The sequence below is a fragment of the Hemicordylus capensis genome, chromosome 1 (genome assembly GCF_027244095.1).
Source record: "Hemicordylus capensis ecotype Gifberg chromosome 1, rHemCap1.1.pri, whole genome shotgun sequence".
NCBI classification, from domain to species: Eukaryota; Metazoa; Chordata; class Lepidosauria; order Squamata; family Cordylidae; genus Hemicordylus; species Hemicordylus capensis.
The window spans coordinates 106593416-106616178 of NC_069657.1; the positions used below are offsets into that span (position 1 = coordinate 106593416).

Genomic DNA, 22763 nt, shown 5'->3' on the forward strand with positions numbered 1-22763 from the left:
TCTTCAGATGTCCTGAAAAGGTTTAAAAAGATTAATGCAAAACTTATCACATACTGTGTCACATTCAGTTCTGCTATAAACTCAGCAGCTGAAACACTGCTTTTTGAAACACATTGCTACTGTGCAACAACGTTGTTTTTAGTGGCTCAATTCAAGAAATGTGTGGTTTGCTTCAGTACCAGAATGCTGCATCAGTGCAGAGACATGCCAACTGTGATCCAGCTGAACTGTAACTGATCTTTAATCCACAGCAAACGCAGATCACCACAAGGAGATTTCCAAAAATGGACCAACTACTAAAATAAATAAATAATTTTTTTAAAAGCTACATATTATATAGCTGTCATACCCAGACCAATAGAAAAAAATATGCTGACACTATCACCTGTTCAAACACAGATACTTTGCTTTGTTTCCTTAAACATATGTCAGAGCAAAGCTATGTGCCTTACAGATACGAGTCTATAATTTATGCTATATATTGTAATGTTACTATGACACCACAACATATTAAAGCTATGTTCTTTTAAAGAATTATTTAGGAAATAAATGTGAAGAAATTAAAACACTGGGAAAACCACAGGGAATTTCCATCAACAAACCACTTCTAACTAATGAATTTTTTATTTAAGTACTGTCCTTCCTCATAGCTTTCTTATTCTTTTAATTTAATTTCCTCTGGCGCTTTTTAAATTGTCATTTCTCATTCAACTGAAAATGAAAGGTAAGCTGTCCATTCAAAAGGAACTATCAAAAGTGTTCACAAAACAGTAGTACAGCTAGAACTGAATATGTTTCATTTGTCAGTTAAAATCTAAAAATTTTCAGAAATGCTGAGTTATGTTACTTCCACAGAGGCGGCTAACATTTGTTGTGGGATCTAAGCACATGTGAAACAGCACATCAGCTGATTTACCATGTAAACACCACAGGTCATCTCAGCAGGTCTTAATTATTCCAGTCAAACGTTAATACACTTAATGAACCATAACATAAGCCACATAGGGATGATTCAGTAGTTCAGTCAATTGCACCAACAAGAGCTGCATAGGCCTCACAGTCTATGGCCAACCACTTGCAGATTTGACATATGTTAATTTTAACTGGATATGTCATTTACTCAATGGTGACAAATGTGCCAGTCAAGAACTGGTATCCCCAGCCAATGACCAACCAAGCTATTTTCAAATGAAGTTCCCAAGACAAGAATAATTCCATGATGAGTTATCACTCAAATCTCCATGCTCCAACAAAAGAGAACAAGTATATTTACAAGCACTTTTAACTGCATAGATATAGATAGATTTTATATATTATATATTTTAATATATAATATTTAGAAATATATTTAAAAAGTTGTTCTAGTAAGAACTAATCTGCCTACTTTCCCTTCACTATCTCTACAACTGGACTAAATTTGGTGCAAACTGAGGCGCACCAAATCAAGGTGCTCCACAAGTCAGATTTCTTGCACCTCAAATGTTCACACATCTGCCATCATGGATTGGGGTGGATGACATCATCACAAACTACGCCATTGAGGTGTCCCTGTGTGTCACTCACTACAACTGTACTTCATTTGGTTCAAATTGGTTAGACAGTTCACAAGTTAGCCCATTTGTGCCTCAAAAGTTTATGTGTCCACCATCCTGAATTGGGGTGGATGAGATCATCACAAACTACACTGCTGAGGTGTCCCTATAACTGTACTCGATTTAGTTCCTATTGGATCAGGCATTGCAAAGTTGATAGGGGGAGACACACACGAAATGCCGGGTGATCTCATAAGCCTACTGGAAAGTAGGCTAAAAACCACAGTCAGAACTTTTTACATTAGTCTGAAACACTTATAAACCAAAGCAAGCTCTAGGGCTTATAAACTGAATTACTCTCACTCTATCAATTACCCCAGAGTAACCATCACATTCTTGTTACAGACACCTAATGATTAAAACACAGGTGAATCTGCATTCCACCAAAGCATCCTTGAGCAGAAACAACATGAACACTATACAGCCACCTTGAATAATAGCATAAAGTGGCAATTAGAAGATATTAAGGACCAACATGAATCCTTGTTAGTTTATTTCTCAGGTGGATAATCTGGCATCTGTTCCATGTGTTACAAAGCATACCAGAGTTGGAAGGAACGTCATTTGAGCGTACCACAGCACCTTAACAGAAATCCCAAGCAACCTGTCTTTTCAGGCTGCTCAAGAGATTTCCACTAGTCCTAGAGTCTACCTAAACCAGGCCTGCAGTGCTCAGCTTAGGCCTCCCAGCTGTTTTTGAACCACAACTCCCATAAGTCCCAGCCACAGTGCCCAATAGCCAGGGATTATGGGAATTGTAGGCCAACATTTGCAGGAGCGCCAAATTTGAGCAGCCCTGACCTAGACTCTACTACCCATCCACTAGCACAAGGCAGTCTTAAGCATCTTTCCAGTTGATTGCACAACAAGAATATTATTCATGGCTGGCAAATCCAAATTTCTTTTTTCCTAAATTTCTACTGAGAGAGACCCCTAACACATGCAGGAGGCAGTGAATGAGGCTTAACTTAAGTCCTGTTCAGACATTATGTTGAACAGAGACCTTTTTGTTCACTCAGGCCTTTTAAATTATGATTTTTACATTTTCTAAAACTGACTTTTTAAGTTTTAAACTTTTTCCCCCCATCTGTTGTGATTTCATATGTTATATGTATTTACTTGATGTTTTAATGCTGTGTTGTGAGCCACCAGAACACAATTTTTTATGGGGCAGCTAACAAATAAAGTTTACTACTACCACTACAAGGGAGTCTCATTTTCATGTGCACTCAAGCCACATTCTATTTATGGGGGAAACTTATTCCCCGCCCCCACCGCCCCAGATTTCTCATCTTCAGATAGCAAACCAACTAGCACTCAGTGTGTTAAAGGACAATATGAACTTGATAGCACCTCTGATATCACTGATGATTAACGTCGCCTACCCCATACCCACATCTAGGGTTATATTCTTCATCTCTTTCACAGTGTCCAATACTGAGCAAAATAGACAAGGATAAAATATTCTTCACTCCTCTGGTAAGGAAAAGTAAAGTATGTTTCAACCACATTTTAATTTTTGAATGATAGTCTTTTCAAGGATTTCTTTGAAGGTGAAAATATATCTAGACCGAACATATTTGTTGCACTGGAGAATGGGAAGGATGGCAGTCTTGAAGGAAGAATAGTTTTGCTCATCTACATGTGTTATGGGGAAGTTCCTCACCTTGTCGTCTCCACTTCCAAGCTGCAGGGAGGAAGTGAGGGGACTGTTGGCTTGCTGGACACTTGAAACATCTCGCAAGCAGAGTGGCCAAGCCAATCCCTGCCTCCTTTTTCTGGGTTGAGGGGCCTGGTCTGCTTGGCCCTGTGCTGTCCCAGATGTCTTGGCAACACAGTGGACAAAGCCAGCTGTGGACAAACTCTCATTTTGGAGCTGAGGAGTTGGGGAAACATGGACATTCAGACTAGTGAAGCACACGTACACTAAAGAAGTGCACACGCATCATTCCAGACTAACACAGTGTGGGCACTTAGGCAAAAATCACACTCTTTGCACATCTCCCCTTTCCTCTGAAGTGCTCTGACACATGTGAAAATGTGCAGCCCCTAGGGACATATTCTTTGGGCAATACATAGAACTTCAGAGGAAAGATCAGCAAAAATCACCCCCACACACACACATATGAGCACCCATCCTACTTTAGTCTGGAATGCTGCTCGTACACTTCATTAATCTAGATATCAGCCATGGAATCCCCACCCTCCTCTGCAGTTTCAGATCTGGAAGGAATGCTGTGGCTTGTTACGCTTATGATAGGGCAACAGTACATGCGCCATGATAACCAAAAATGAGGAAAACAAGGGATTGGTTCCACAAGTTCAGTGCACATCAGCAGGGGCAATTGCTGAACCTGGCAAGAGTTCCTTCCCTCATTCTAGAATCCTGGTCAACCAGGGTTCTAGAATATGGGAAGAAACTCTCTGGGTTCAACACCTGTCCCCAGGAAATAACTGAAGATTGGTAAAAAGGAGCAGTATGCTCCCCAAGTTCAGACTGAATGCCTAAGCAGGGCTAAGGTTTTACAGAGTGCTAGTTTAGCCACAGAGGAACACACACAAGCACAGTTCATTTCAGCAGAACAGTTTTCTCAAAGCAACTACCACAGAGATTACCAATAAGAACCCAGGAGGCTCATGGTACCTCATGGTCCAGAAACTTGTAGCCTAGTTATCAGAGAAGTTATACAGTATTAATAACAAATATTAACAGGAGTGGTGATTGGCTTTTTTAAAAAAAAGATTTCATCCAGCCTCTCTGAAACACAGACCAATGTCAATGCAGATCTTTATTCTTCTTAAAGTATCCCAGTTTTTGTTTACAGATCAGCAATCTTCACATCAACCACCAAAGTTTTATTCTGTTGTAAAGAATATTCAATTCCTAGTTATTATTTCATCTGTTGACATAATTCAACAATTATGTACAAGTCTGATGTTACTGAAAAATATCTTTTAGAAAGCAATTAACAAGGCCCTACAGCCCTTAGAGCTGATTCTAGTGTACACTGTCAAATGGAAAAAAGTTTTGTTTTTGTTTTTTTAAATTATGCTGTCCATTCCACAAACCTAGGCTACACCTGGACAAATCTACTTTCACGTATTCCTCTTACTTGAAGATTTTGCACTGAACCCTAGCAGACTTTTTAATGCTATTCTTATGCAAAGCAAAGTATTCTATAATCATATACAGCATGTATGTTGAAATATTAACAATCCTCTTCTGCACACTCCTATTCATTTCAATAGGCAGATATAAAGTGCTAGATGAAAGATATTCCATGGTAAGAGTACCTTTAAACATCCTGGAATCATACAAAATCAAAACTTTCAAATGTCAACATAAAAGCCTCAATGAAACAGGAATAGTTCCATCTTTTCAGACAGATAATCTTCAAAGATCTTCTTCCCAATCCAAAGCATATTTGTGGAAATCACATTGATGTTAGCTGAACTTAAGATCAGGGCTTTTAAAATCCAACGTTTTAGAAGTAATCTTTTTCCCCTCCCTTCTACAGTGATAATTAGCAACCAAGCAACAAGATCTTACTTACTTTATATCAACAACTTTATATCAACAAATTTTCAACTGAGAATTAAGTTTCACTTAGAATTTCCTTCTACTAAAAGATAAAACTTCTTGTATAATTTCCTATAAGAAAATTATGGATCTGAGAGTTAGGGAAGCTAAATGAAGACAACTGGTATGAAAGAAAAAAACCAAATGAAACACAGTAATTATGGTTTTACTATACATAGGATGAGGAGAGAAAGAATACAAACCAATGCAAACAAATGTGGGTAGGCCTGTACAGCTGTATTATGAAGTACCACACTGAACTACTTGTATGGCATGGCTCTTTAAAACAAAAAGGAAACACACAAAAAAACAAACTTAAAACAAACACAGCACCCTACCATAAAGATTCTCAGAGGAAGATGTGCAAGCAGGACTCGATTTCCCTTTTTCTTTTTCCAAGATGAAAAAACCCAGTTAAAGTATTTAAAAGGAATGGCCAACACTGTTTTGGCATTCACATATCTAGATGTCAACAGATAGTGACCCTGAGTTGGATGATTTTTCATGAGGTGTTAGGAATCTATTTCCTCACCAGAAAACAGTATCTGAACTTAATCAAAGTCTGCCTGTTCCATTATTCTCACTCACTATGGTATCTGGCATATCTTCTACTCACTCAGACGATCACTGAAACCCATAAACACTCAGTGCATATAGTCAGCTACCTGAAGTACCCAACCACATTTCTGCATGAATGCAGCATTCACTCATGTAGAATTCAATGTGAAGAATTTCAAGCCATTGCTTTAGCCTTTCACCTGAAAACAAAGCTAAATCAGGTTAAAGGCCCTAAGAAAACAGCAATAATCACATGATCAGGTTAATTTTTATGCTCATTGGTATTCCTTGGTTTAACAGCTTCATGATAAACCTTCACTATGTCCACATAACCAACTTTCTAAACATCACCAGTGGTCCCTCTAATTCTACTTCATCTCTGTGCGGAATGAGTTTAGTTCCGGGTGGCAGTATCAAGGCAGCGTGTGCATTCAGAATGGGGCCTTGTTGATTCAACCTGAGTGGGATCTAAAAATGAACTGAGCAGACATCCAAAAACTTGTGAGTGCACGAACATGCGCATGCCTTAGAGGGAACAGTGGACATCACTCATCTTACAACAATGCAAACTCAGTCTCCACACTCTGGCAAGAGCAGGTTGCCGATGAAGTCAGGCATTCATTCTACAAACAAGCATTTGCATTATGCCAAAATATTATTGCCTACACCCTTTGTACTAAAAACCATACCCTTCAATCACATTCATTTCCTGTGTCCCATCAAACTGTCTTCTTTCCCAACACACCAGTTTCAGGCTCTTTTATTTTACCTCCTTTGCTAACTTGCTACTCATTTTCATCCAAATGTTCTTGAAATTGTTCTCTTTCAATATTATCCTCATATAAATGCATCTGTACTAATTTAAATTGGGTTTGTAGACAGCTGTGGTCACTAAGACTCTCCTCCAGGCATGGAACCTTTTGTAAACTGGAAGTGTTGGTGCAGCTGTTATTTCAGGCCAACAGAGTGCTACATATATGCCTACATATAATATAGGCATGTATAGGCAGGTGGGCTGATAAAAATTGTTGTGGACAAACAATTGTGTGGACATGTTGGCAAAGTTGATCTAAATAATTAACAGAAACTCAGTGTGTTCAGTATATTCTTTCAATTATGTAACTCAAGTTTCCTGTCCTTTCACCTTTCAGCCTCTTATGACTAGAATAGAGACAGAAAGGGAAAATGTGCAGTCTTTGTTAACGTCTACCATATGTTTTGGAAACAGCAAGATACTGGCCCAGTTCAGATGTCACAAACCTGATCCTTAAAACCATGGGATGTTCTGCAGCTCACACATGACTTACCGTATTTTATGGAGTATAAGACACACTTTTTTCCTTGAAAAATATCCCCCCAAATTCAGGTGCGTCTTATACTCCGATTGGCAGGGGAGAAGTTGAAAATTTAGCGCTTGTCGGGAAAGAGAGGGGGAGGAGGAAGGGTTCAGAAGGATTGGGGTGGGGGGTTCCATTAAGGGCGGGGGAGGGTTTACTTACCCCTCCCGCGCTTTCCCCACTCCGGCACCGTATTTCCTTTACATATCAGGCGGCAGGATACCTCCCTGCCACCCCTTTCTCCTTGTTCTGTTCAAATCGGGTGGCAGGATACTTCCCCGCCTCCCCCTTCCCCGCTGGGCTCCTTTTAGAAATCGGGCGGCAGGATACCTCCCTGCCACCCCTTTCCCTGCTTGGCTGCAAAAGGCTTTAAGAAGCCTTTTGCAGGCGCGCGCACAAAAGGCTTCTTAAAGCCTTTTGCAGCCAAGCCTGGAAAGGGGCGGCACAAGCCCGCGCAGGCGAGCGCCAGCCCGCAGGAGCCGCTGGAGGCACAAGGTAAAGGAGGTCCCGAGTGGGCCCCGCTGGCGGCCGTGATGAGCAACAACTAGCAGCAGCCGCCACCACCGCAGGTCACCAATGTGGGCTCGCTGCTGCTGGCAGGAGGGAAAGGACAGAGCGGGGCTCAGTGGGAGGGCTTGGAGGGGAGATGGAGGCGAGAGGAGAAGAAAAGCTCGAAAACTCAAAAACTGGATGAAAATTTAAGGTGCGTCTTATAGTCTGTAGCGTCTTATAGTCCGTAAAATACGGTATTTGCACACTGTTTTGCCAGTGTCCACACGGGCAAACAATGGTTAGTATTTCCTTCAAACCATGGCTGCAACTGAAAAAATGACCCATCTCCTGGTTCTCAAACTCAAGATCATTAAAGCATTAGATTCAGTATGAAATACACTAACAAGAGATTAGACTGCAGCATTTACACTGAGCTGCCATCCTACCATCACAATACCAGACTCTTTGACTTAGCCTGATCATATGCATGTTTACTTGGAAATATGTCCCAGAGGTGATTTACTTCTCAATAAGCATGGGACTGTAATCCCACTGGGCTGCAATCTTACAAACCCTCAAAAAGGGAATGAGTCCCATAGAAAGTATTAGTAAATACAAATTATAGATTCCACATAGAACATGGAACTCCAACATTTCCTAGTAACAAGAAATAAACAGATTGATGTTCAGAAAAACACATATATACTTTATTGTTTTTCTTATTTATTTATGTATTCGATTTCTATACCGCCCTTCCAAAGATGGCTCGGGGCGGTTTACACAGAGAAATAATAAATAAATAAGATGGATCCCTGTCCCCAAAGGGCTCACAGTCTAAAAATAAACATAAGATAGACACCAGCAACAGTCACTGGAGGTACTGTGCTGGGGGGTGGATAGGGCCAGTTACCCTCCCCCTGCTAAATAAAATACAATTCAGTTGTCATATATCAGCAAGAACCAGATATTTAAGTAAATGGTGAAATCTCTTTACCGTTTGGAACTTGATCCTTAATATACAATTTCTTGCACATATGTCCTGCCATTCTGCAGAACTCCCTATTTCATCCACACAACCACCCTGTTAAGCTGGAAGACAGTGACTGACTCAGTCACCAGTGAGTTTCATGGCTGAGTGGGCATTTGAACCTGGTTCTCTCCTGCTCTTGTCCAACATCCTTAAGCAGAACCTTAGGAGTGTATTTTACCAATACGTCATGCCTCTTGTTGTGTTCTGATTGTAAACAATATATTTGCAATACATTACAGTGTTCTAGCATCTCAGTGCTGATTACTCTATATTGCAGCTGAAGAAGCCAGTTTTGTTTTGTTTTTAAGCAGAGCATCATATCAAGCCCATTCTGCTCACTTATGTGAGTCACTATAGCATTCAAATCCTAATGTGTTGGTATGTATACCATAATATTCTTCAAAAAAAAGCAATGCTTAGTAATACAAGATCTGACTGCTGCTTGAAACAAGACCTCATTATAGCCTTTTACTATTAAACTCTCAGTGAGTTTAATATGTGGGGCACACCCAACAAGTCCTATTATGAAACTTATTAGGTTTGTGGCGAGTCTTGCTTAGCGTGGCAATTTTTTAATGCAGACATTTCAAGACAGTACAGCTATGAATGGGAACTATCATTAGATGCTTACATGCTATGAGTACTCTAGTGTACAACTGGGTTATGGACCCAAGTTATCTCATTTCATCTTAGAAATACAACTGGATATAAGAATTACATAATTATCCTTAATTGCTACCAATGTTAGACTGATACTGTGTATATGTTTTAAGTATTCCGCCTCCATTTGTTAGCTTAAAGAGAATCTGTTTTTATTCATTGCTGAATGAAACACTGTTAAAAATATAATGAAAGCAAATCTCAAGACACACACACACACCTTGTCCCTTCTTCATTCCTAAAACATCTGGCATTCTGAATTAAAATTGTGCTGCCCTACCTTAGCTACCTCATACCTAACCTGAACCTATTATCATATTCTTATTTTATGCACTCCTGTCTAATCCTCTTTGGCTTCATATACCTGAGCTGATATTAATGTTAATCCTTCCACCTTCACTAGGCCTTTAAGCAATACAACACTGCTACATAATCCATTTCAAAATTAACAACCGATTCCTCTTGCCTGACTCAAATCTTCTCAGCTGACATATTTATATAAATGTAATATATATCAATGTAAAATATATTGTGAATATAGCTTCCAACCATCAGAAGCCAAACATTACTTTGCTTCACTACCCCCTGAATTTCTTATGTCCAATAATCCCCTTTTAAATACTGGATTATTGAACTTCGACCATAAACTAGCCGAAGAGCTCCAAAAGCTGCATTATTAATACTGAAAGCAAAATATTTTTTTCAGGGAAATCCTCAGAGCTTTATTAAGGTCTACATATTCAGTCCCAGTCTGGGTGCAATTAAACATAACACACCTTGTAACGTCACACCCTTGAAATCCTAGATGTGATGCATGCCTAACATTGTTTTCTGTGTTATTTTGTTTTTATGATAATGGCTTTGTTAGATCAAGAAGCTGGGGTTACTATATTTGGATCTTAGTTCTGCTGAATGTGCTTTCAAGCCAAATCCCAGTAAAACTGTTTGGATCAACTAATTATAGAAGAATGCAGGTGTCAATACTCAACTTGCTTAAATCTGGCAGTTCCAAAATACTTTGGTTATGATTCGAGCTTAACCAAACCAGGTAGTTGCCTATTGACTGGAAGCACATCTGTACATTCAGCACACTGTGGTTTTGTTCATCTGACAGACCTTAACACTGTGTGCTCAAGCTCTACCTTTTATCACTCCCCATAAATTTCTGCAGAGCAACTCTCTCCAAAGGTTTTGTGAGATGAGAAAGTTGGCAGTGGAAGCAGACATCTGTTTGGTCAACACACAGAAAATCTTAACTATAAGAGTGACAAGGAATATTACAAGAGCCATCTCTCTTTTCCCTCTTCTATGTACTAGAAATGCTAAATATTGGATATACTCAACAAGAGAAAGCGGGGGACCAAATAGCAGGTCTCAATACAATTAACACATTTCCTGCTGGTTCTTAAAACAGGATTTGGAACTTAGTGCCCAGTATGATGCATGCTTGCTTAGAAGTTCAACAGGGCTTAACCCAAGTGAGCATGCAAAGGATTTTACCCTAGATTTAACACCGTTTACACAAGATGACATCCCCTACGCCATGTTTATTAATCCAGTTAGTGATAGTGAACTACCACCTTTTAGTTCCAGACCCACTAACGCCTGGAGTTACTGCAATTCTGTACCCCAAGTTCCCACTTTTCCCACTGAATAGGAAAGCCCTGCTTAGCTACTCTGATCCCGAAATGGCAGAGTCAGACAATGCCTTTGACAGCCGATCCTACGCATGTTTACTTGGAAGTAAATCTCACGGAGATCCGTGAGTTGGTACTCCCAAGTGTGCACCCCCAAGGCTAATCTAAAGCTGCAATCCGCAGCACATTTACTTGGCAGTCTGAGCACCACTGAACTCTGTGGAACTTACTTCCGAGTAAACATCTACAGGATAAAGCTTTGAGGCTACCACCTACTCCACGTTTACAGCTCGATTCTACGCACATTTACGCAGAGGTTAAGAGCCACTGAAGTCAAAGTACGTGTGCACAGAACTCGAACACTCTGGAGGAGGCTGATTACTGCACAGGTAAGCCCTGCGGTCAGGCCGGCCCGGGGGCAAACGAAGAGCGCCTCCTTTCCTCCCTTTCTGACTCCCTCTCGCTCGCGCACACACACACACACACAACCTGTTTGGCAAGGTGAAGGGAACGCGGCAAGCCCCCACCCCCCCCCCCCGCACCGCCGAGCCGTACTTACAGGGAGTGGGTGAAGGCGCTGAGTCCCTCGGGCACGGCGGTGAGCCCTCTCCCGGAGCAGTCGACTCCCCCGTCCCCATCGCAGCTGCAGGAAGCCGGGCATGGAGGAGGGGAAGCTCCTCCGCTGGGCCCAGCGAAGCTCCCGAAGCCCCAAGCGAACAAGCCAAGCAGAGCCAGGCAGCGCATCGCGAGAGCCCTCCGTGCTGCAAGACCTGCCAACGGGTCGCTTGGGCGCACCAGGGCACCCCGCTTCGAGGAAGGGGGCCAAGTCCCTCTCTCCGGGCCCCTCGGCTGAGCCAAGTCCTTGTTATCACGGCTGGCCGGCTGCCTCCTTTCTCACCTCAGCGTCGGCAGAGCCAGTCCCTTTGCTTCCCCCCTGCCTCGTCTGTCTTTTCGCTCAGCAAAATGCCCCCGCACGAGGAGCCGACGCTTCAGCGGCTTTCCTCCCTTCCTGCTCCACAGAAAGGCGGCATCTCCTCGCCAGTAATCTCAAATGAGCAGGTAATAACGTGCCCCGCTGAGCTCTGCCATTGCAGCCTCCAAACTCCCCTTGCGACGCCGCCGTGTGTAGCGCAATTCCTCTAGGAAGTTAACCCTTCAGCCATTCCAACGCTCGCCTAGTCTCCTCGCGGCGGCTGCTGCTGCTTTGCTGCCTTCTAGGGTTGCACACAATACAGGGACTGCGTGTGCGCTTAACGAACCCAAATCCTTCCCGGCGCCTGCTGCTGCTCTATGCAAACCAACGAGGTGTGTATGCTAATGAGGGAACTGTGCTGCCCGCCGGTATTGGCGCAAAAGGAAGCTCAGCCTGAAATATGCAAATGTTTCCACAGACCAAACCTCCCCCACAACACCAAAAAAAATGGAACTTGGTAGTAGCCAACAGGAGGAAAGAAACCGGCCTTCATTGGTAAACGGAATGCGGAGTGGGCGTGGTAATAGCGGATGAGAGACACGGAGAGGCAGTCGTTTTCCTCTGTTCCAGATCGGAGCTGGAGGAGCAAGAGAGAATGCCTCTTCTAAGATGGAGTCTCTTGGTTGGATGCATCTCACTACGTAGGCGTTTCACAGAGCCGTCTTCTCTCCGCTTAGGATTCTGTTGAAAGGAACGAGGAGCACATCGTGCGCCTCCTTCCTGCGCTTGCTGGTGTTTCTCTTGCCGCTGTCTTCGTATAGTAAAGCGGCAACACAAATGTTAATATTAAGCACGTGTCAGTAAATGTTCGTATTAGAACTGCTTCTGAACTATTCTTTATTTTATTCTCTTAGCCATAGTTACGCCTGTGTTTGTGTGTTAGATTTCAAAGCTATATGAACATACTAATAAAATTTGGTTAAAATACCCACAGAAAGACAATCCAGAGAAATTTAGTAACGCTTAAGCCCCCTTGAAATGAACTGGATATAAATTAGTCACAACGAGTCCGATGGCTGGAATGCTATTCTTACATACCTGAAAGAAAGTCCTACCGAGCAAAGTGAAACCTCAGGGTAAATATTCATAGGACTGCACTTAAGTAACTACCTTTCAGAATTGGAGCAACTATAAATGATCAAAAGCACAAATTTAATATTCAGAGCATGGAATTTGGCTCATGGCTTAGGAACATAGAAAACTGCCATATACTGAGTCAGACCATTGGTCTATCTAGCTCAGTATTGTCTTCACAGACTGGCAGCAGCTTCTCCAAGGTTGCAGGCAGGAATCTCTCTCAGCCCTATCTCAATGGTAATATCACACAAGTATTAAAAAGAGAACACCTGGACTACTTGAGAGATTTGTTATTCACACTTAAAAAATGGAAGGTTGAACTGGATCTATTTAAAGGATCCTCCTCAGTTAAGCAGCTAAGGAAAACAATTTATGGAGAGATTCTAGAAGTGGGTTTTTAAAAACCTGATTTAGAACGTAAATGCTACAAACACCACACTTCACAGTACTTGTTGCAAGCCGATCACCCTATCGCTCTCTTTAAGAAGAAAAAAGTCCCTTTCCATTTATGGGAAACAAGGTGGCGCTTATACCACCAAGTACTACCATTTAATGCGGCTAAGCCATGGCTCCCAGAGGACCAGCAAGAGTGTGCTAAAATCACCTGCAAACAGAAAGCTAGTGAGCTAGGCAAAACATTCAGGGAAACACACTCACATTTCTTAAAAGAGTGTGTGGTAGCCAAAAGAGTGTGGCAGGGAGTAAGCAAGCTGTTAAAGTGGCCTGATTTGGAAAAACAGACTTGGGAAGAACCAACCTCGGGTTTGAGCGATAGAACCTCTTTTCGAGGTCCCAGAAAGAAACTTTCAAGGAAACGGGACGGAACGGGTGCCCTCATACTAGGGAATTGGAACGTTCCCCTTCTCTTAATCAGGTTAGTAAACCTGTATGTCATTTATGCAAAGCTCCTGCATAGGAATGGGGAGGGAAGACACGACCAAGAGGTTCACGTGGATGAGACAGTAAATCTCTTCTGGAAAAGTTTGTATGGTTATGTACAAAAAGACAAGACTTCTAAACAGCAATGGAACAAATTATGGAAATGGACGTTGGACGTAACCCCCCCCCCCCGATTACCTGATGTGCCTTGTAATCCCCCACCCCCGAGTTACAGTACAACCTGCATATACTTCATAACCTTGTGGGTTTCCAAATCCTTGTGTGTAAATCTTTGTAGATATATGATGTACAAACAACCACTTTGTATATAAGTGTGCTTTGGCAATGTACTGTATGCTTTGGTAGTTTGTTGGTTCAATAAAAAAATCTTGTCCTATTTAAAAAAAAAAAAAATCTTGTCCTATCTTAGAGAAGCCAGGGAGGGAACTTGAAACCTTCTGCTCTTCTCAGAGCAGCTTCATCCCGAGGGGAAGATCTTGCAGTGCTCACACATCAAGTCTCCCATTCAGATGCAACCAGGGCAGACCCTGCTTAGCTATGGGGACAAGTCATGCTTGGTATTTCACAAAAACACCATTTTATAGCATAGTGGGTTATAAGGAATACAGGTGTATTATGAATTTAAATACACCTAAAAGCAGGGGAAACAGGAATTCTTGTTCCTAAAAAGAAGATAATTATTTTGCTCAGGAAGACTAGCTGCGTATTTCTATCATGGCTTTCGAACTTTCACAAAATATCTCGCTTCCCATGCTGTTACACTGGTTATAATTCATCTTACCTTTAAAACTTCCCAGCCTTTCTATTCCCATTTAAATAAATGAACAAACTAATAAAATTCAGTTAAAATACCCACAGAAAGACAATCCAGAGAAATTTAGTAATGCTTAAGCCCCCTTGAAATGAACTGGATATAAATCTGATTTAAATAAACATCAGATGGCTCAGCATCCTAGTCAAATAACGTGTTTTTCACCATGAGATAAATTTTGGCAATAACAACAGCTAGCAGGAGATATAGATGAAAAAAGACTTTGTGAACAGCTTCAATATGCACCAAGCTCCCAATCATAAAATAACAATACAGGCCAAGTTTGTTGTCTGCTGAGAACAGAGTGTACTTATTTCATCACTGAAAAACATTCAGTGTGAATTTCTGCTGTGCAGTTATTTGTGTGCAGCTTTTTGCAAAGTTTATACCAAAGTGAGGTGTTTATATATATATATATATATATATATATATATATATATATATATATCCCCCCAAATGGTGTGCGTGTGCGTGTGTGGTGTATGTGTGTGTATGTACACACACACACACACAAACACACACATACATACAAATACCCAAGTCCTGCTATGCTATGGGTCTATATAACCAAGTCCTGCTATGCTGCCTCATCGTGGTGTTGGAGGGGTGTTCCTGGGAGGGCTGAGCGAAGTACGCTGGGAGGTATACTCCCAATAGGGTCACCCAAAGTGTGAAGGTCATCCCAGTTGCCCAGCTAAAGCAAGCAGGCACCTATATTGGGCAGCAGCGATACAGGAAGGTGCTGGAGGCGGACAATCACTTCAGTGACAATGACAAAGGCATCATTTCATATTGTGAGGGAGAAAGCAATGGTAAACCACTTCTGTATTTTACCAAGAAAACCACATGGATAGACAAAATGGAATGATTGTTAATGTAGTGCCAGATGATGGGCCCCTCAGCTCGGATGGTACTCAACATGCTACTGAGGAAGAGCTCAGGATCTCTGAGAGTACTGATGCTTATGACGCAGTTAGACTAAATCCTTTTGGACATCTAGCAGCTGATGTTGCCATGCGGGAAAAGAAAATCTGAAGCTGCAAAGACAGAATTACAATGGGAACGTGGAACGTAAGAAGCATAAATATGGGATAGCTCGACACAATGAAAGATGAAATGAATCTTCTAGATTGACATCATGGGCATCAGTGAATTAAAATGGACTGGAATGGGACACTTTCAGTCAGGAAATCATACTGTTTACTACTCAGGAGTCAGGACATGAAAACCAAAGAAGAAATGATGTTGCTTTCATAGTCAGGAAGGATATCGCAATGACAGTACTTGGGTACAATGGAGTCAGTGACTGACTAATATCAATTAGATTTCGTGGACAAACTTTTAACATGACAGTTCTTCAAGTCTATGCCCCAACAACTGATGCAGAAGAAGAGGAAGTTGATGAGTTTTATGGTCAAGTCCAACCTGAAATTGACAGAACATGCAAGCAAGATGTGATGCTGGTGGTTGGAGACTGGAATGCCAACATTGGAAAAGGTAAGGAGGAAAACACAGTCAGTCTATATGGCCTAGGAAACAGAAATGAAGCAGGAGAATGACTTATTAGTTTCTGCCAAGCCAATGATCTCTTCATTGCTAACACATACTTGAAACAACCAAATTGGTGCCTATTCACATGGACGTCTCCAGATGGAGTACAAAGAAATAAAATTGATTACATTGTTGGTGCACGGAGGCGGAAGAGCTCAGTTATAACAGCAAAGACATGGCCGGGGACAGATTGTGGAACTGATCACAAACTGCTCATATGCAAGTTCCAAGTCAAACTAATTAGAAAAACAAAGCTATCCAGCTTCGATGATATGATCTTGAGAATGTACCTATCATTTTCAAGGAGAACATCAGGAACCTCTTTGAAGTTCTGAACCTCATTGATAGGGAACCAGAGGAACTGTGGAATAAAATCAAAGAAGTTGTTAAGGATGAATGTGAAGAGAGACTGCCAAATAACAAGAAACAGATGAAAGCAAAATGGATGTCAGAACAGGTGGTAGAAATTGCCCAGAAGAGGAGAGAAGCCAAAGTCAAGAAAGATAAAGACCTCAGGGAGGAACTTAATAGGGAATTTCAGAAAGCTGTTAGAAGAGACAAGGAGCAATACTACAATGACATCTGTAAAGACCTTGAGGATGGAAATAGACATGAAAAATCAAGGCAAGTTTTCCAAAAGATCTCTGAACTCAGAGGGAGGTTCCAACCTCAGATTGGTGTGTTAAAGGATGCCAAAGGACAGATCGTAACTGATTCAAAGAAGATCAGACAGAGATGGAAGAAGTATACTGAAAATCTGTACAGCAGGGACGTCAACATCCAAGATACCCTAGAAGATATTCCCTACTTGCAAGAACCTCTAGTACGGGAAGATAAAGTTAGATCAGCACTCTGGTCATTACCAAGTCAGAAGGCTACAGGAATTGATGGAATCGCTACAGAAATATGGCAAGCAACAGAAGAAGAATCAGTCAAGACTCTAACAAAACTATGCCAGCAAATTTGGAGAACGATATAGTGGCCAACAGCTTGGAAGAGGTCAGTCTACATACCCATACCAAAGAAAGGGGACTGAACAGATTGTGCAAACCATCACACAATAGCCTTAATTTCACATGCTAGCAAAATAATGCTCAGGATCATCCAATGGACATTAGAGCCCTATGTAGAAAGGGAAATGCCAGATGTTCAAGCTGGTTCAGAAAAGGCTGAGGAACAAGAGACATCATTGCTGATGCACACTGGATAATTGAGAAAGCCAAAGGATACCAGAAAGAAATCAATATGTGCTTTATTGACTACAGAAAAGCCTTCAGTTGCGTTGACCATGTCAAGTTGTGGAATATCCTTAGGAAAATGGCTGTCCCAGAACATCTCATTGTTCTCATGAGAAAACTATACACAGGTCAGGAAGCTACAGTCCAGACAGAACATGGTGAAACAGACTGGTTCCAGATCGGCAAAGGAGTAAGACAAGGCTGTATACTTTCTCCTTCTTTATTTAGTTTATATGCTGAATATATACTGAGAGAAGCTGGAATGGAAGAAGATGACCAGGTTCAAACTATCATACTTCGGGCACATTGTGTGAAGACCCAGCTCCCTTGGGAAGTCCATAATGCTGGGGAAAGTTGAATGAAAGAGAAGAAGCGGACAACCAGCAACAAGGTGGATGGACTCAATTATGACAGCAAATGAATGCACCACTGAGAGGCCTTAAAGGCCAAGCTGAAGACAGATCATCCTGGAGAGAATCTATCTATGTGGTTGCTAAGAGTTGGCACCGATTTAATGGCACTTAATCAATCAATCAATACCAAAGTGGCTTGTCAGGCCATCTTCACAAAGAAAAATTGTTTTGTAGAGCTCACTTGTGCCAAGTATGAGCCCAGACCAGAAAAAATAATGAGTATGCTCGCTCTCCTCATAGGATTGACTCCAGCAAGCAAAACATCTCCCCCCCCCCACTCCCACCCCCAAAGGTAGCAGTTATTTTGGCCCTGTAAACAGTTAATCAGTATACATGTGATTTCATATATCCATCAGTATTTTATAACATGGGGAAGAAAACAGCTCACTTGCATTTACAACAGTATATGAAACTCTGGCAGCAAGTCTTTTTAACAAGGGAATTCTTCTGGCACTACAATAGATAACACAGCATTTTTCCAGTGCTTTGGAGATGACATGATGTGAAGTAGCCAAAGCTTTTATTATTGATTAAGCAGTTCGTTATGATGAAATAATTAATATGTTGAATTATTCAGGATTTACAAATAATATTTGCTAATTTTGCTTGTAATTCTTATAGTAACCTCACAATGCAGTCATACATATTAGCACTCATACTGTATATTGTTTCCAATTGCTCTTACAAGCTTTGGTATTTGTGACGAAATGGGGTGACTCTACACTTTCCAGGGATCTACCCTCAGTAGAGAGATTGCTCCGATCCCAATCTAGGAGCACGCTGCTCTTTCAAGGAAGGCTGCTAAGGAGCAGCATCCCAATACTTTGATTGGGATCAAAGCAATCTCTCTACTGAGGGTAGATCCCTGGAAAGTGTAGAGTAATCCTGTATTTCATCACAGTATTAAAACAAATTGTAATCCTATATAATAAAAGGCTAAGTGAGTGGCCGTGGCTTTGGAACGTTGGGGATCTGCGTCCCTGCCTCCCTGCCTCCCTGGGCTGTTCTGGGCCTGCGCGAAGCGCAGGCCCAGAACAGCCCAAGGGAGTCCGGACCCCCAACGCCAGTGTTCCAAAGCCACCACACACTCGACCTCCTGCCGTCGCCCGCCCGCCCGCCCGCCCACCTTCCAACACCGTTCCGGGCCCACCGGCGGCCATTTCGCCCCTATCCCCGGCCCAACATGTGGCCGGATCGCTGTCTGCCCACCATCACTGCCCCAGCCACCAAACACTAGACCTCCTGCCACCGCAGCCATTACGGCCGGATCGGTGTCTGCCCGCCCGCCCTCCATCACTGCCTCAGACCCATCCACGGCCATTCCGGACCAATATCAGGTGGTCCTTGCACGGCCCCACTGGCAGCCATTTCCCCCCCAACAATGCCGTTGCCCGCCCCCCGCCCGCCCTCTCTCCCAACTGCCGAGCCCTCCTTACCCCGACCATGTCCGTCGGGCGCAAAACACCAAAACTGCAGAGAAACAGAGGAGCTTGCAAGCAGAGCTCCTCTCTTTGGAACGGCTCTGCCCGAACTGACACTATGGCCGTAAAGGACGCAATAGGCGTCCTTTGCATCCAAACTGACAGTACGGCCAGAGGCTCTGCAAGAGAGTGGAGCTCTGCTTGCGACCTCCTCTGTTTCTCTGCATTTAAGTCGTTTAAAGCTGAAATTGAGCAGTCCTTCGCCCGACGGACACGGCTGGGGCAAAGGACAGGCAGAACAAGAAATGTATTGCTGCTCGCACTATTGCTTGCTATCTCACTTCCCTAAAACCAGACTCTTTTCCAAAAAGGTGTGTACCAGTATGGTTGCCAAGATTTTTTTTAAGACTTAGACCTTTAAGGCTTAGTGTGAAGTTGGCCTCAAGCTTGGAAAGAAAGGATATTGGATCTGGGGTTGGGGGGCAGAGCTTGCAAACAAATTTGTGTGTCTCATTTTAGAAATTAAACACTGCTTGATTCTTTCCCTGTGATAATGACTACATTGACTACTTGATTTCTGTCTCACCCCAGTGTAAGGATCCATTGACTTTTGTGTAATCATTTCTGTTTGTCCCTCTTTGCCTCAAGTGTGCTGAGGATTAAATAGCAAGGTTATCTACTCTAATGGCATGTGGAATACGTTATATTCCATATATATTTTATTAATGCTCTGCTTAATTATTTACTATTTGTGAAGATGACTGTAATTGTTCAAAATTATAGAACTTTCCAATACTACTTTGCATACTGCGCAGAGATCCACAGCTCTGAGATGTGCATGTACTGCTTGCAAGCCACTCCAAAGTGCAACCACTCTGGGGCCACTAAGCAGTGCATAATTCTAATTGTGATGGTACTCTCATTTTTCCCAATGGGTGTGCAAAACAAAGACAGAGAGAAAGAGAGAGACAGACAGACAGACAAAAAAATAGACAGACAGCAGAAGACAAAACAAGGAATGAGGGAGGGAGACAGAACAATAGAGAAAAGAAAAGAAATAAAGAAGGAAAAACAGAAAAAAGAGAGAGATGGGAAAGAAAAGAACAAAATAAACAAAGAGAGAGGAAGGGAAAATAAGAGAGGAAAAAGGGAAGAACAAAGGGAAAAAACAAAAGATAGAAAAAGAGAAAAAGGAAAACACACACACACACACAACCCCACAGAACACACCCATTATAGAAAGAAGAGAGAAAAAGATAACGAAGAGAATAAAACATATAAAAAACAAAACAAAAAAAAGATAGAAGGAAAAGGAGAACAAGAAAAGGAAGGAAAGGAGAGAAAGGAAAAGATACAGGGACAAAAAAAAGCAATAGAAAGGAAGAACGCTTAAAGGGAGGGGAAAGCTAGCGCCTGTTATTATAACGGGCTTAAAAATACTAGTTTAAATAATAAAAATACTGTCAATGAGAAATGCAGTTGACATGCCCCATGTAATAAATTGTTACATAAGAAATGTGTGAGGGTTGATCATTCGGCAACTCAACAAAAATCTGAAATATTGAATAAATATTTAACAAACTAGGAAAACATCATTGTAACTGATTTAAACATGTTTAATTTTCTCAAAATAGAACTTGAAAGTGCTTAACTTTAACTGGATTGTGCACAAAGACTGTGACTACACCTAAACAGTAATATTTAGACCTTTCAATGTTAGAGGCTTCCAACCAATTTTTATTTAGTCAATATTTTTTATTTAATTACTGTATTTCTATTGACAGTTCATTTGAGTTTTGCACAGCACTATGGGGAAAGAACCCTAGCCCTTGTCATACACACATAATGAGAGTCAACTGCATTTTAGTACTGGTGAAGTGAGGAAAGTAGAACAGAAAACATTTCATTTTATTCTGTCATCCAGTGTCACATCTTCCCATTATCGTGGGTTATGGGTTAACCCAGTGTTTCCAAGAGTTTAACCCACAAGTCATTAGTGGTTTGGGGAGCCATAAACTATGGTCTGTTTCTGTTAGCAAATCCCCATGAGTGGATTTCTGTTAGCAAATCCTCAAAGTGTACTGAATGAGGATGGTTTTAAACATTAAAAATATCATTGAGGGGAAATGTTGACAATAAAAAGTAAAGCAGTTTTTAAAATCTCACTGGTTATAAAAGTAACAAAGAACAAATACCAATACATTTTATACAAATACAAATGTATTTTATATATACTAACTGAAACCCAAAACTAATTTCAATTCCAAAAAATTGACTTCTCTGATTTAAATATCTAAATCAATTAACTATGTGGTTCATTAAGATGGAAAGCTTATGTACCTTTACCCCATTCAGTTTAATGGGAGTTATTTCTAGGTAAACATGCATAGGGTCAGGCTGCATTTTATTAAATTTAAATGCATATTTTTCAAAGATACTTTTTGAAGACCCTAAAAGAGTGTCACACCTTTTCTTCAGCGTGAATTGTAATAGTGTAAGTGGTAGCTTTATAGCCTTTGAGGTGACAGTGGACCTAGTGGGGGGGGCTGTTGATGCTCACCCACTGCCATCACCCACCCACCCTTCCACCCTGTGCAGTAGAAGAAGGGCCCAGCTTCAGTGTGCGTGCGTGCAGGGGGTGCCTCCACCTCTGCAGCAGTCCCTTCCTTCCCGGAGCCAGACTGGGAGGACCCAGAACTGGACTCTGCCATGACCTGGGCATCACCAGGGGGGACCTCACCTAGTGGCAAGAAGAGCATTGGAGGGGCCGCAAGAGGGAGGGAAAATCTGGCTGCACCACCAGCCATCAAGCCCCTTCCCCCCACCCCCACCACAGAAGCAGCGACCAAAGCAGTTTCTGTTCCAAAGTTGGGCCTTAAACCTGATTGAAATGAAACTAAATAGTCCATTTCCTCCAGAAGTGTCTGGAGTTGGTCAACCACAACATACTCTAGTACCTTATATTCAAGGGAATGTTGGCCATAGGCCTATAGTTCTGTACATCCTCTGGGTCCAGACTGGGTTTCTTTAGGAATGGTTGAATAATAGCTTGCTGCAATAATGCTGGGACCACGCTCTCTCTCAATGAGGTGTTTAGAACCTGCTGGACCCAGCTAAAAATTCCCTCCTTAGTAGATTTAATAAGCCATGAAAGGCAAGGGCCAAGCATGCACATGGTTGATTGAACTCAGCTAAAACACCTTGTCCACATCCTCAGAGACCAATAACTGAAACGCCTCCAGCAAAACAAGACCAGGATTTTCTCTGAGCACCTCTCCCAATGATCCTGCACCAGCCATAGTGTGGCACATCACTGCCACAGAGTAGACTTGATAATGAGCTCTAACCTGTGTTTGCTCAGACTCACCTTGAGTTTTCTTCCACTTACGTTCCATCCGTCTCCCAGCTTGTTTCATCACCCTCAGCTCAGGTGTATACTAAGGAGCTGCACAGGCTCTGCTTTGCAGATGAACACTTGGGAGCGATCATGTCC

At 41.9% G+C, this 22763-nt stretch overlaps 1 protein-coding gene across 1 annotated transcript in view; it reads right to left on the bottom strand.

Moving 5' to 3' along the window:
• LGR4 (leucine rich repeat containing G protein-coupled receptor 4) overlaps positions 1 to 12349 on the bottom strand; it is a 188017-nt gene extending 175668 nt beyond the window's left edge. Inside the window, exon 1 of the mRNA XM_053283127.1 lies at positions 11446 to 12349. Within this exon, the coding sequence (XP_053139102.1) occupies positions 11446 to 11630 (185 nt within the window). The 5' untranslated portion in view covers positions 11631 to 12349. The remainder of the gene's footprint in view (positions 1 to 11445) is intronic.
• Positions 12350 to 22763: the final 10414 nt, after the last annotated feature.